This window comes from Hippoglossus hippoglossus, chromosome 22, assembly GCF_009819705.1.
Source record: "Hippoglossus hippoglossus isolate fHipHip1 chromosome 22, fHipHip1.pri, whole genome shotgun sequence".
NCBI classification, from domain to species: Eukaryota; Metazoa; Chordata; class Actinopteri; order Pleuronectiformes; family Pleuronectidae; genus Hippoglossus; species Hippoglossus hippoglossus.
This window is the reverse complement of record NC_047172.1, coordinates 18,452,926-18,468,162: the sequence shown is the minus strand read 5'-3', so window position 1 is coordinate 18,468,162 and position 15,237 is coordinate 18,452,926. Positions and strand designations below refer to the sequence as shown.

Here is a 15,237-nt window from a genome sequence, read left to right as displayed (position 1 = left end):
AAGGAATAATTATACAGTATGAAGGACTTTTCTCGGCCGAGTGTCTGAATATACTTCACAAAGTGTTTTGTGAACAAACAATGCAACTAATGAGACAATAAAAAGCATTGGTCAACAAAAGAGGGAAAAGTATTTCACAAATGTGTTTTTGTGTTCAATTGTTGTGAAGTTGCCTTTGGCCTCCATGAAAAACATCAAACTGACTGGACAAACATTTCTGCAGAGCAGTAAACTTAATAGGAGCCTATTATCAAACTTGCCAAAATTAAATTCATACTTTATTCATGATAGATTTTCATGAACTAATTTGGAAGAAATGTGAAACAGTGTTCCCCATAATTCCCCAGCTGTCTTGCATTGGATGGGCACAGGAAGAGGCCAGTAGAGTTTCTTTCAACAACTATCTTGGGCCCAATCTCCCTGTGCAAATGAGCAAAGCTTTGGGGATTTCTGGCTTTGCATTCCATAATGCTGCAGAGACTGAGTGCCTCACAAAGCCTGACTGCAGCAAATTCCACACAATGGAACTCCACTTTCTCTCCCTGACTCACTGACACTCAGTCAGACCAAGCCAAAGAGAGCAGGGTGAGCAGTAAGAGACATTCAGACAGAATAGTGGCAAGACGATGACCGCCAGATAGTAACCCATGCAGAGCTTAAAGGAGGGTGTCACAGAAATTTGTGTCCCCGATAAAGCCATTACCAGGCGGAACCATTGCTGTGAAATCAAATCTACAGCCCGGTGACACTGTGACACCAACCCCCACTGAAATGATTCACCAGCCTTCCTGCACCCACAAACAGCAGTTTCCACTCATGTTCTGGACACCCAGCGCTGCCGTTCAGAAAACACTCAGGTACAAAACTGAGAGCTAGTCCCACACTGTGCAATTGCATCAGTCCAGCCCTACATTCCCCAATGTCTGTGAGTGAGTGAGTAAGTAATAGAGTCGGCCAAATTCCGTGTGAATGACCAACGTAACACAATTAGTTGGTCAGTCGAGATTTGGGGAGTTTCCCCTTTGGCCATAGCCATTTTAAATTAATTTGTCACAAGCAGTTTCCATTATGTCATCGGGGGGCGTTTACAAGCAGACCTGCCAACATTCGTTGCTACATTTTCAGACACCATTTGCAAATTTTCTCTAACTTTAGGACAAACCGTAGCTACTTTCCAGGGAGGCCACTGGCCAACACTGGCCAACATGCCCTAGGAGTAAGGGGGAACCTATCTCCATTCAGTGAGTGTCATAGAATTCCCAGCACTATCCACTGTGAAAGATAAAAGCTCCCCTCACACATGCGCTACCATCCTGAACTTTTCTAGATACTACCTGGAGGACCTGTATGTGTAAACACAAATGTCTGAATCAGTTGAACCTAACCTTAAATGGACTTAACACTGGCAGTTTCCAAGTAAAAGGTCCATGTAATGAAAAATTGTACGTGTGGCTGAAACCATGTGGTATAAGACCGAAAATATGAAACAATGGCACATGAATATGCAAAGTGGCGTATTGCAGTTCCACATGGTTACAACTAAAACCTAAATTTCGGACATTGACAATACCAGATCCAGCCTTAAAGTAAGTTTCAACCTGGTATTGTTTACTTAAAACCAACTTCTATGAAGTACGCAGTTTCAAAATAGTTATTTACATTACCTTTGTCTTAAAACCTCAATCGTCACTTAGAAAGAAAGTCAATGATCAACTGAATACAGTTCACTATAAGCATGAGCCAGTTTATAAATTACAGCCGATCACAACTGACTGACATGTTCCCAGCTCTGAAGACATATACATACAGAATGTGTATGTCACTGTTATTAAACTAGCACCATATAAAATGCAACAGTCATAATAAAGCAACCAGCCAAGATGTCCGAATATGGCACACTGGGCTACTGACTTGTGACATGCAAATCCTCCTTTAACCTGACAAGCTTAGTTTGATGTGATAAAAACAGAATAGTAATATTTGTGTTTGAGTCTTTTTCTAGAGTTACTGAGGTAATGCCAGTAAAACAAACTGTTTATATTTGATTTTGGCAAAATAGTGCTAATGTAAAAACAATCATTTCTCAAACTCCAGCAATTCCCCGAGAAGATATGAAGCAGTGTCATTACGGAGAGGAAACACAATTTATTATCATGCCTCAAGCAGAAAGTCCATAGAGAAAACAGCTGAAAAACAAATGTAGGCCAGATAGATAAAAAAAAAAGCGTCCATGTTCCTTTGGTCCAAGTGTCATGTAGAAAAGCTCCTGGCACAAAGCCCATGTGCAGTAGTACGTCTGAGCCAACGCTTCTCAATTCTCTACTGCAGTGGCCCAGAGGAAACAGGGAAACTGAAAGAGATGTTTTGAGTTTCAAAAGATTGAAGACAATGATATTCATTGTTTTAAGCTACTAGGAAACAACTCTGGGTTTTAGCGCCTTTTTTATCTGGACTGTTTCCACCTTAGAAACTTGCTTAATGATGCATATATAGATGAATACACACACACATAACACCGGAGGTCATAATAAAGGAAATTCAATGCTAATTGAAACTGCCTGACTCACTAGAGCAAGACTACAGCTGTAAAAATATATCGAAAAAGGGTCATGCAACAAAAAGATTGCGTAGATTTCATATGATTAACAGATACTGTTAAATTTTAATTTCTTTCCCTGAATAACTTAATAAGTCAACAAATGCTTGACTTTTCCATCATGTTGTGCTTAACACACTAAAAGGCTTGCATGGTGAGTCATCTCCCAATCATAACACACAGCTCCAGATCAAGTATCTATGCAACAAAAAAGATTTCTTTACTTTCTCTGACTTAATCCCACAAACCACTTAGGACCTCAAGGAAAGCTCTGACCCATAAGACCTTAGTACACTATCATTTAAAAGCTAACAAAAACTCCAGAAAGAAGGATTTAAAACACCTCCCACCTTTTTTAATCAACTTTGACGACTAGGTTATGAGGCTTCGTTTGATCTACCACAGCAGAAGGACCACAAAAATGCATGAACACAACTCATCCTCACATTTAGACAACAGCGCCTAGGTGAGCTTACGGTTGGTGTATGCGAGTTCTCGCACCGCAGACATCCAGCGATGTGAGGGAACATTTTTATACAGCAGAATGAGGGAAGGCCAGGTACGACCTGTGTTCATGTACTGACTTGACAGCCGAGCTAAGGCAACAAGTGGCTGGAGCTTCAAAGCTCACACCAGCACAAGATCCTGGGGAAACCAAAGCATGCTCGCCTGCTCTGATCTGCCCCTTTGATCAGATTTAGACACATCCTACAGGCATCCTAAACAATCCTTTCATTGCTGTGGTGCAGGGTAGACTTTTTCTTTCCTTTAGGGGGGGGGGGATCCGCACAGACTTGCACCGCGGGTTCCCTTCAGGGCTGTGGGCTCGGCCCAGAGGACAAGGCTAATTCTGAGGACCCTGCTGTGGTACAGGCTGTCAGAGCTGCCCCCTTTGTTGTTGTCCCCCCCCAAGATTGCAAAGGGTTCAGGAAGTCCTCCATCGAGCTGCTCTGGAGCAAACATCTTCTCTGGGAAATGAAGTCCACATCCCCCCCCCCCCGCCTGGAACACGTAGACTCTCCCCCCAAAAGATATAAGTGTGTGTGTGTGTGTGTGTGTGTGTGTGTGTGTGTGTGTGTGTGTGTGTGTGTGTTGGGGGGGGGAGAGCAGGCTGTGGTTTCAATAAAATCTAATTGGTCTCTCACTTGCAGTCTAAGTGTGTTTCATGTCCCGGGGAAGGAGACGTTAACACTCGCTGTGGCTCCGCCGGTGAAGAGCCCGGTGAAGAGCCCGGTGAAACGCTGCGCATCCCCCGCGGGCTGTGACCCCGAAACACCCGTCAGACGAGCCTCTGCTCTGACCAGCTGAACCCGCACACAGGTGCCCCAACCCGGGGGGAGACATTGTGATAGACTGCGGTGGAGCGTTACGTAAGTTTAGCTTTAGTCCTCAGCTATTTGAAAAAAAAGAAAGAAAAACTTCGCGCTAACTTTATCAACCTTCACAACTCTTCCGAGTTTTCTCCGCGTTCCCCCGCGTCCTCCTCCTCCTCCTCCTCCTCCTCCTCCTCCCCGCGGGTCGGTTCCCGTTCGGTTCTGAGGCAAAAGGGAAAAAGGAGAGGCTACTCACAGGATGGTGGTCTGATGGGACACTGCCGGCACCGTCTCCAGGTTTAGGTGCATACATCTCACGGTGGTTCGGAAACACAGGCAGCGGCTCGGGCAGCAGAGTCCGGACCGTGGTCCCGCGACCAGCAGCAACAGGGCGGCCGCGAGGAGAGGCGCAGAGAAGAGCTGGGCAGCCCGCAGCGCCATTGCTAGCAGTGAGCCGAGCAGAGCACAGACCGCCAGCTGGCCCTCACACACACAGACACAGACACACACTCACAGACACAGAGACACACACACTCTCTCACACACTCACACACAGAGAGAGAGAGAGAGAGAGAGAGAGAGAGAGAGAGAGAGAGAGAGAGAGAGAGAGAGAGAGAGAGAGAGAGAGAGAGAGAGAGAGAGAGAGAGAGAGGCTGCTCAACTGGGAGAGAGAGAGCGAGAGAGAGAGAGAAAGGTCCCCCTCATGCAAGTGAAGCGTCAGTATCCAAAAGATTGTAAGATTGTAATAACCTTATGAGTGTTTGCTTTAACCCACCATACTTCACTTTTTTTGCAAAGTCATTTTGACTAATTTCAAAATTCGCAGGACTCCACCTCCCCAACATCCAATAATTTGTTACAGCCTAAGTGAACCCTTTTGTCATGATACTAAACTTTGCTGTAATCTCAAAATGTCATTGAGCAAATTATAGCGACGGATTTCTCTTTTTTCTCAGAGATGGAGCCCACACAAGATAGATGATATTCCCGGGACCCCCTACGTTTAGCTTTAAAGGTTCAGTGTGTAAGATTTAGTGACCACTAGTGGTGAAGTTGCATGTTGCATGTTGAGAATCAGTGGTAGCCTTCAGTTGTCATAAAAACTCAAAGGTGTTTAGTTTGTCCACTCTGGGCTACTGTAAAAAACATGGCAGCCTCAGTAGCGAGGACCCGCTCCTGATGTAAATACAAATGGCTCATTCTAGGGTAAAGAAAAGAACAACTTGTACGATTTAGATGATTACGACCTAGTGAAAACATCACTAGAATTATTTTATATTCAATTTCTGCCTATAGATCCCTTTCACCTAAATCTTACACACTGGACCTTTAATTATAATTTGACACCTCTAATTAGTTATTTGTAAGGTCAGCATGATAGAAATATCCTTAAAAGATATTCGACATGTATTTAAAACATTTTCATCATGTCAACACTGAATATAACATGATTATTATAATGAATGAATCAAGGACCGTAAGGGACCCCCATTTGAGAACCATTGCATTCTGGGATTAGATTGTTAGGTGTACTTGAGGACATTTCTGTAAAGATGTAACCTTGACACTTGAAAATACACACCCTTAAGTAAAAGTGGCAAAAAGTGTAAAAATACTCCCCTACATCCTGCATTCAAAAGTAAGACATATGAGTGTAAATAAAGCTACTTTTATTATTTGATTAATGCTGTAGCTGGTTGAAGCAAATTTTAACTAATGTAATATAATATAATACAAAATATTCTTTAAATAATAATAATTATTAAATAAAATAAATGTAAATAATAATAAAAACACAGGGACTCAAGATAGCCCCATACCGTGTGATGATCATACACTGTACATTTTTTATGTTAGCTGTATAATATAGAAAGAGAGAGCCAGACAACCCTGCAAAAAACAGATGTAATACATAAAGTGATAAATCAAGCAGTTTTTTTCCTCATACAAGGAAAAACTATTCTGTCCCGTCACAGTGGAGGATCACTGTACAGAGTGAATAGCTTCCTGTAGCGTTCCATGTTACAGCAGAGCTGAATAAGTCTCTTTGATATGGTGATTAGAATAAAATAGAAATGTAAACCAATGAGCAAACGTAAAAAAGATGCCCTGCTCTTGTCATACCTAAATGAAATGCATTGATTAATATTATTGATTTGACATATTCTTGTTCTGACATGTTGACACATCTGCCTTGAAGAAGACTTTTGTCCTCTCTGTAAATGGGGAAATATGACAAAAATGAACAAAGGAATGTAAAGCAAGCTGATATTTTTAGTTGGAAGGCCACTGGTGGCCCCTGGTGGTGGCGGCAGAGTACTGCCTATGATATGTTTTGGTTTGGTTTTAAAACAAAAGCACTACAAAGTGGTGGTGTGTTCAAAAAATTAGCTGAAATGCTATTTCCAGCTAAGAACCTGAAAATGTTTTATTGTTTTATGCCTATGTCAAATAAATATTGTTTTCATATGGATGAGAAAATATATTAATATTCAATTCTCTTAGTCAGCAAGGTAAAGCTAAGCTAATTTCAGGGCTAATTAGCATCCGATCAGTCACAGGTGAGCACTATAAAGATGTCCACCTGACGCACCAATCAGAAAGGAGAAATTTAAATGCTTCACCACTTCACATAAATTGACATTTTATTTGTTGAAGAGCATCATTGACATGAAGTTAAACTGTATCTACAGCATTGTTGTTGTTACACTAGCGTTCCTTTGTCAATAGGTTGGGTTTGCTGACATCTGCTGGTCATATACTGAAATAACACGTACCCTGTAACCCATTTTTCACAACCTATCAAATAATTTTATGCCACTCATCAGCGGCTGCAGCTCACGGAGTACTCCTCGCTTGCTGCCTCCTGATTGGTCTATTATCTCAAATTGTAACTGCATTAACCTCATTCCACATCCATGTTCTTGATTTCTGCATTGTGTGGGTGAGAGGTGGATGCGTCCCCTGTTGCTGGCACACAGCTGCGTCATTGTTACCATTTCAGCCATTAACAATACTGTTCCATGACTGTTGTTAGCGTTTCCACAGCCTGACAGACTGAAGGCACAGATTAACTAGGGAAGCTTTGTTTCAGAATATTCTGGTCCCCTCAATAAAAACAAAACATTCTGTGGGCTGGGCTATTTTATTGTCAGAGAGCTGTGCTGACAATCTCCACTGGTGTATATTGGTGAATTTCCTTCTGTTGTACTACATCATGGCTCGTAAGGGCCACAAAATATGTTTAAGTTAGAATAAATCATAAGCAGTTGTGACTTCCACTTTATCTTTTCATGTGTTCCATTTGTCAGGAAGCTGCTGCCGATATTTTCTCGGTGACCTAATGACCTGCATGACCTTTCATCATTTCCTAACACCTTGGTTTTGATCATTATCTTATTTGTTTTTTAGTTCCACCATGTGTGCAAAGTCAGAGTTATTTTAATGTTATTATTATTATATTTATTTATTCAGTTAAATCTGAAGTCAGGGCCTTAATGGACACAAATTGAAATCCAAACCTCTATGGAGTGGCATAGATGAGGATCTCTAAGTTCCCTGCTGTATATTACACTATCCTAGTCTCAATGGTTAAAGTCTCCCACTACGATCAGTTCTTGGTTAGGTTTTGTACATGATGATGTACTCAGGCGTAGCTGACGTTCTTGTGCTTCCTTCAAATATTTTCATTTCTGTTTTTTCAGAAAAACTGATTCAAGACATTAAATGATGTTCCCCTGAGCAGAAATATACCTGAAGGTTAATTGAAAACCAAAAGTGTAAGTCCAGTGATAGAATGACACTTTCCTGTATGAGTGGAAGGGGACAATTGTCTGGTCCAGAAGCACAAACGATTAGAAATGTGTATAACAGGTTCTGATAAAAGACCACAAATCAGTGCACACTCTTCAAACTACAGTCTTTACATTAAAGGAGTCAGTCTGAAGACGCCTCCCGATGACAGATGGTATCTCTGAAACTCAGGGCTGTGATAACTATCACTTCAGACATTGTTAGTGTTTACAAAGACAGTAGATACCCTGGTAGTGAGGTTCAAACCTCATACTCACAGTGTCCTCAGTTTGGTTCCGCCTGAGAGCTGAATTTGAAATCTATCAATTATCCATCATTTATCTATTTATCTACTACTGGCACCTTAGTGGATAAGCAGTATAGATAACGGACAGACGGATCTATTTAGACTAGAGCTCAACTATTTATAAAATTTGACATTTATTCTTAAGATATTATAAAACCCTTTTGACAAAGAAATGTAATTGATAACTTGATATTTTACAGTTTAACCAAAAAGTTCATTGTAAATAACTTATAATAAAATGTACACATAAATGCACATATTTTCAGCATTGTTTGGTCTATATATTAAAAGTTTTCATTTTCAATAAGTGTGGAGTATAAAATTTAATTGCCATTTAATTGCAACAAGAACAGGACAATTTGAGGGAAGCTTGTCCGTCAGGGGTTGTTTTCAACTTAATTCCACATTTAATTTGTGGAATTAAGGTTGTTTGTCTCTGTGTTGGCCCTGTGATACGGGGGCGCCCTGTCCAGGGTGTACCCCCACCTCACACCCAATATCAGCTGGGATTGGCTCCTGCGGAAAAAATTCTACTTGAATGTTGAGAGTTGCTGATTCTTCAGGTTGACTCTCATGTGGCTTCCTCACAACATGAACACAGAGTATCACACAACCCCCCCAATAGATCACAAATGCGTGATCTGACAGACCTCACCCAAAAATGAATACATTTTCTGCTAAACATCTGAAACTACAATGTCCACCCCCAAAGACCCTCAAAGGATAAGCGATACACATCATGGATGGATGGAAGCTTCTTTTCCTCAGTAAGTCACTGTGATAAAACACTTAAAATGGAGAAATGTTCAGCAGTGTCAATGTGTAATGAGCACAGAAAAGGAGTTATTTTACAGGCCTCTGGCAACACATTTTTTTTCTTTATTCAGAGTAAGATGTGTCAACATCCAGCATGACAAAAATTGTACAAAGTTCACAATTTATAAATTAAATATCACAGCAACTTGTGATCTCACACATTTATAGCAAAATTAAAATGTCAACAAATCCATGCTGTGTAGTACAAAAATAAATCAAACTTCAGTTCCACAGAGAGCACAATAGTTTATACAAAATCCTGTCTTTATTAATGGTCACTCAAATCAACCTCAAAATGAATCGGCTCAAAGAAAATAATAAACTCTGATGGAGTCACAATAATTTATATGAAAAGTCAGCATTCTAAATACTTGACGACCGTTTTTGTGTTCCCTATAGATAGTCACAGATAACTCTTTTTCAGATTTGTTATTTATGTACCAACATCAGATGAGCAGCCAGTTTGTGCTTTAAAACCCCTTTTTCCATTTTCACTGATAATGAGAAGTAATTCAAAAACTGGTACTAGCTATTACTCTACTGAAGCATTACTATATTGGCAAAAAGCTGCAGACACGATGCTGTGGAGAAAAGGCGTATGCAGTCATGGATGATGGGTAGTAGAGTCCTGAAAGAGGACAGTAAAGTACAATAGATGAGATTCAATCAGGTGAACGACAAGCACCTTTTGCATTAGCTCTCAAAAAGGCAAATTCTGAACATGATCGCTAACAACTAGAACAACAGAACGGAGGGGTGTGCACGCAGCCTGCGACTGGATCACCCCTCGAAGGTCTCATTTCACCAGACCTACGTTTTCTTCCACTTTTTTTTTTAAAACCTTGAATTGATTGACTATTTAATCCTTTGTACAGTGATTAGATATAAAGTGCTGCTGGGGGATAACTTCATCTTCCTAAAACATAGCAAAAATGAAAGAACATTGTTAATGTTTTTACATAATAGCCTACAGTATAACTGCTATGGTTATAATCATCCGCTTCTCTGATTTCAAGTCCCTGTTCCTCCTCTCTCAGTGGTACTAAATCCACGCCCGCAGTGGCTCCGAGCGGTTGGTTGCTCCAATCGTGTGCCAAAGAGGTCGCCTGGAAAAAAATTGCACGCCGCCGTACGCAAAGGATAATATCTTCAAGGACAAGTGCAAATAGTCTACTGGCACATAAGTGGGGACAGTGACCCTGTAAGTCCCGCTGTCATACTCTATAAATACTCTTTACAAAAACCCTCTGAAACCCTCCTTTTTTTTAGGTGCTCGGGTACTGCTTTTTAGTTCCTGTAAGAACATCAAAACATGGAAACGAAGGTGTCCCTGTGCAAAATCGTACAGACAAAAAGTGGAACTCATATACTTTCCCATCTAAATCTCAATGTCCAGGTTCCTTCCTCTTTTTTAAAAAGACTTTTGTATTAAAAGATTTGTATAAAAATCAATATTTTACATAGGTTATATTAAAAAGATTCACGTTACCCCGCTATGCTTATAAACAAGAAATTGCATATACCCAACCTTTTTTTTTCTTTCCTTTGCAGATTGCATCCTGTACCTACGATAAACAAATTATTTAATTATTATATTGCTGAGACGTTTCTGGATCCTAGCAACGACAGGTCTCGAGATTGAGCAGATTTGATACTAGAAAGGCTCGAATGTGGTCATTGTCTTTACACATCATTTTTCTATTTGAGATTAGTTAATAAGGATGAGCATGTGAACATGCATGCACCGCACAGATGTGTTCCTCTAGGAATTTTCTCTCCTAGATTAATGGGAATTCCACCATCGGGTTTCCGTGTAATGATGTTTACAATATAACTGTTCATACATACATTCATACAAACATCAGGTCAGTTTCCTTTACAGCACCAATTGAAAATGCCCCCACCTACAGCTACACATCCTTTTTTGTTGTTCTTCATCAAAACAAAACACAAACGTTTCTCAAGCATTGTCAGAAAATAAAGCAATTCGCAAACCAGTTCTTGCTCTTGAACAATCTACACGCAAGATGAAGAAGAGGAGGAGGAGGAGGAGGAGAAGAAGAACAAAACATCTAAAATCATCCAGTCCAAAATCCACCCGTGAGCAGAAAAATAACTAGCTTCCTCCTGGCTCGTAGTTTTTTCGTTTTTATTTCACTGTCCGTTTTTTCATCTAAAATGCTTTTGTCGTCAAACGATAAAAAGAACTCTCGTTCCGTAATCATTAGCTTGTACTGTTCAGAAATATACACTAAAAATGTGCATACATGAGCAGCTAGAAACATTACATGACACTATGTCAGCTCATATGAAAACGTACAAAATGTGAATGTCCTCAAAAACTATTCTGCGGTTTGTCTCTTTTAATGTTCTTCCTCAAAGCAAGACCCAAAAAGGAAAAGAAAGACGGAAAAGTAATGATCTTGAGGTCTTCCTAAGCATAACACCTCTTTTTTGAGAGAATTCAGAATATATAACACTATATAAGTCACTGCACCGCAACGAGGAGCTGAAACCGCCACTGCCTGTTTGTGTGTGGATTTGATGCACCGTCCAGACCTGCCGGGGGGAACAAAAAAAAATGTCCCTTCACTTAAAGAAGTGGTTACACTTGGATCCCTTGCACGGCTTGCTTGATGTTTTCCAACAGGGTTTTGTTTTCCTGGCTCTGATACTGCTCTTGATTTGTGTACATATCCGTTAGAGTGGTCACATAGGCATCAAAGTTCTGATCGCTGATTTGCTCCTGCAGGAACAGAGACACAACAAAAAGTTACAATAAAGTTTCAAAGTAACAACAAAAAAATACAGGTAATGGGAGCATACATCACACATGCATATATGACATGAGCAAGTAAAGACCATCGTCATTTCAAACAGAATACTTAATTATTAAAAAAAGTAACTACTGAATGACATTAGCATTGCATGGCACTTCACTTCAATCAAAACCAGTGGTGGAGGAAGTACTCAAACATTTAACTTAAGTACAAGTACAAATAAATAGCCAAAAGGTAAAGGTAGGAGTACCACATTAACCTTTCTGCTATAGTAAGAGTAAGTGTGTACATAAATAAAAATACTGTAAGAATTAAAAGTTATACGTATTGTTTCCTCTAGGATTCTTTTAGCAGTGGGGGCAGTAGAAAGTACAGATATTTGCAAATATACTGTATGCATAGTGGAGTAAAAGCAAAAAGTACCCCAAAATAAATCTACCTAAGTACAGATACATGTCAAATGTACAGGTACATAGTAAATGTACTTCGTTCTGGAGGCATTTTCCTGCTGCCTTCGCCAATGTGGTCTCACTCAGCCCACAGACTTTCCAATAGGATCACATCACACATTTCAAAGTAGTTTTTCAAGCCATTGCTATGATAAGATAGGTAAGAATGACTTTGAGCTGTACCAGAGTATTGTTCTGATTATATCTGCTGATATTGGTCTATTAAAGATCCGTAAATGCCCCAGCAGCCAATTGTCTGTGTAGACAATGGGCATTTTTTCTTGTATTACTGGGAGTCACCACTAGGACAAATTGGCAGCAAAGCTAAGGGTACTTTCGGAAAGTACAAATAATCTAGAAAAAGAGAGCCACTGTGCGGAGAAAATCTGACTCTACTTTAAAAAATATAGACAAAAAAACTTTATTTAAAACAGAAGATACACACAGACTGTAAGGTACTCTGTGCTGTTGGCTGTGCACAGTTATAATAAAGTCTCCTGTCCAAAACAGAATCATAAGTTCTGAGAAAAGATGTTTTCAGTTTATACAGAGGGAACATTTAATCATCTACTTACAGGAAATAACAAAACAGATCTGATTAATAATGAAAATAAAACAAAAAGGACTGAAATGTTGAAATAATTTACTAACGTGAGGTATATACAAGGAGAAAACCTTATATAAGTGGAGAAAAAAATATTGTGTCCATTCCACAGGCAGTGGGTTTGCATTCTCTATATCTGTATTTAGTTGTGATGATGATATGAACTCTAAGTTCACTATGTTTGTTGTTTATTGTGACTCCGGACTGGAGCTCAGACGATCATGTGAGGATTCACATCAGTTCTGGATCGTGTCATGAGAATAAAACAGCTGTTCTGTTTTTTCTTATATTTATGTGGGTGTGTCCAGGTGCAACTATAACAATGTTTTGCTTTAAATTTTGCTGCCGCAAACAATTGTTGGGCGGAATTTTCTCCTCTCCTTTCATAAAGGATGGTCCAATGTTTCCTATGCTAAAGGAGAAAAGTTAGGAAGAATTGAAGCTCCTTTCCTAATCATTTAGAGAATTTGAACAGCTCTTATTATGGCGGCTGCTGAAATACCTCCGGGTCATTTTACTCAGTCGGGAAGGTTCCTAAGCAAAATGGACTATTGACACACAAAAGATTACTTAATATCAAGGTGGAATTCAAACCATAATAATTTGGTGATATTAGAAAATTCAATAGTTACTATAAGTTTAACAAATCAAAATGTTGGCCTTTCTTTGCTTCCATAAAAATTACATTTATAGAGGAGGTGAAAAACAATACGCAGCACGAAAAGAGCCATTTAAATGGCGTGACTCATTGACTTACTTGCTGGTGCATCTGTAAGCAGCTGTTATTCCGTAGTGGAGGCTCTTTGTGTGCTAGTGGTTTCTGTGGAGATAAAAAAAAAAGAAGGACACATTCCATTTAGCTCGCTTTGAGAATCCAAGCTGTTGTATTCGCATGAAAACACTAGGTGGCAGTATTGGATATAAAGCCACAACACAGAAGGCTTCAAACTGGTAGAAGCTGGACATTGATGAAGACAAACAAGACAAACACAGAGCCAAGCCAACCCATGTCCTCAGAGTGGCCCCCTGGTGTTGTAATGCATCCTCTGTAAAATCCTAAGAACTTTAATTCATTAGACTAAACTGTCATTGATTTTTTTAAACTGCTGGAATATGAAAGGAGGATGTAATTATAAAAAATGCCTCACCCCTAAGATAAGAATGCTTGACTGAGGTTTAATTCATTCCTTTGTCAATGAATCGTAAATGATCCATTATGCGAGAAGGATGAAACAGGACAGAATAATGTGTGATTGCTATGAAACTCCTGGCAACAATGTTTGTGTTAAATCCAAGAGCCAAAAATCGACCGACTGAATGATAGCAGATGAAATGTGGTGTTTGAAGCACATTTTCCTCCCAAAAAAACAGGTTTCCATCCTTAAAAACGTCCAATATCAGAATTAAAATGACAATTTTTGCCAAATTAATCAAAATTTCACATTTAGGATAAGAACTGTCAATTATACATTTGTGAAAACACATGCAAAACCTCAATATGCACTTTGATACATGTTTGTTTGACCTGATTTCCCAACTCCCCCTCGCAGCTCGGAATGACAAGCACCGCTCCACATTCTCAACTCAGCATGCAAAGAATAGGCTGTGGTTAAATGCACAAATAAATAAATGAATGAGCTGCTATAATGCTACATTTAGCCATTTTTTATTCTGCAACTTGCCGGGCTCGCCGTTCCTGGTGACCCTTACCATATGAGGGAGCTGGACATTAGCTAAACTGTTAATCAGTGACTGGCTGAGGTTGGCCAGCTCATGCAGGAGAGATTCATTTTGCTGTTCAATCACCTTGTTTTCCTCCTCTACGGACTTCAGGTTGGACTCCATTGTCGTGATCTGAGTGGAGGAGGATGACAGGGTGTTACAAGGGTACAAGCAAGGGGGGGGGGGGGGCAGGGCGCCAATGCAGGTTGCACGTGTGGCGAGGGGACTTACCTGCGTTCTCAGTTTGATCATGTCCGCCTCCACCTGCGAATTGGATTCACTTAAGTCTTTGATTTCCTCGTCCAGCTGTTTGATCTCCTCCTCGTTCTCCAGCCCTGCAGATGAGCGGCGCCATTAGCACTGACACTTTAACGCAGGAATTCCGTCATAAATTAGATTAACGGCCTTTATGCCTGGGCTGAAGTAATTAAAAATGACACAATGTGACTCCGCGGCCGAGCGAAGATTCCGCCGGACTACGTGTGCGACTGCCTTCACCTTTACAATGCAGCCGGTTCAGGTCATTTTAGCTGATTAAGACTCAACGGTCTCGCGGACAAATTACATTATGATCTTGTCACATTCCTCCACGAGGCGGTGAAATCTAGTGAAGTGTTCGGAAAACGGGCGATCTATTACTCAGATATTACACGTGTGATTACTCCGCTCTGTTATTTCAGATTGGAGCCACTCTTCTCATTACACTCTACTGAATGTGGCAGCTTATTTCCAATTCAAGCCTTTACTCTGATCACCACACACACACACACACACACACACACAGACGCTGGTATATGAAATTTGAAGCTCTGCTCAGTTCTCATTCCATGTCCATGTCCCTGATTGGCTGCATTGTGC

General features: G+C 40.3%; 2 protein-coding genes across 5 annotated transcripts in view; both read right to left on the bottom strand.

Moving 5' to 3' along the window:
- Nucleotides 1-4,422, bottom strand: part of LOC117755994 (peroxidasin) — a 59,673-nt gene extending 55,251 nt beyond the window's left edge. For both annotated transcript variants that reach the window (XM_034576256.1, XM_034576257.1), the window contains exon 1: nucleotides 4,166-4,422. In XM_034576256.1, coding sequence (XP_034432147.1) covers nucleotides 4,166-4,350 — 185 coding nt within the window. In that variant the 5' untranslated portion in view covers nucleotides 4,351-4,422. The remainder of the gene's footprint in view (nucleotides 1-4,165) is intronic.
- A 4,428-nt stretch (nucleotides 4,423-8,850) lies between these two features.
- Nucleotides 8,851-15,237, bottom strand: part of myt1lb (myelin transcription factor 1-like, b) — a 112,612-nt gene continuing 106,225 nt past the window's right edge. For all 3 annotated transcript variants that reach the window (XM_034576987.1, XM_034576989.1, XM_034576988.1), the window contains 4 exons: nucleotides 14,611-14,714; nucleotides 14,368-14,511; nucleotides 13,415-13,477; nucleotides 8,851-11,570 (listed from right to left, as the gene is read on the bottom strand). In XM_034576987.1, the coding sequence (XP_034432878.1) occupies nucleotides 11,430-11,570; nucleotides 13,415-13,477; nucleotides 14,368-14,511; nucleotides 14,611-14,714 (452 nt within the window). In that variant the 3' untranslated portion in view covers nucleotides 8,851-11,429. The remainder of the gene's footprint in view (nucleotides 11,571-13,414; nucleotides 13,478-14,367; nucleotides 14,512-14,610; nucleotides 14,715-15,237) is intronic.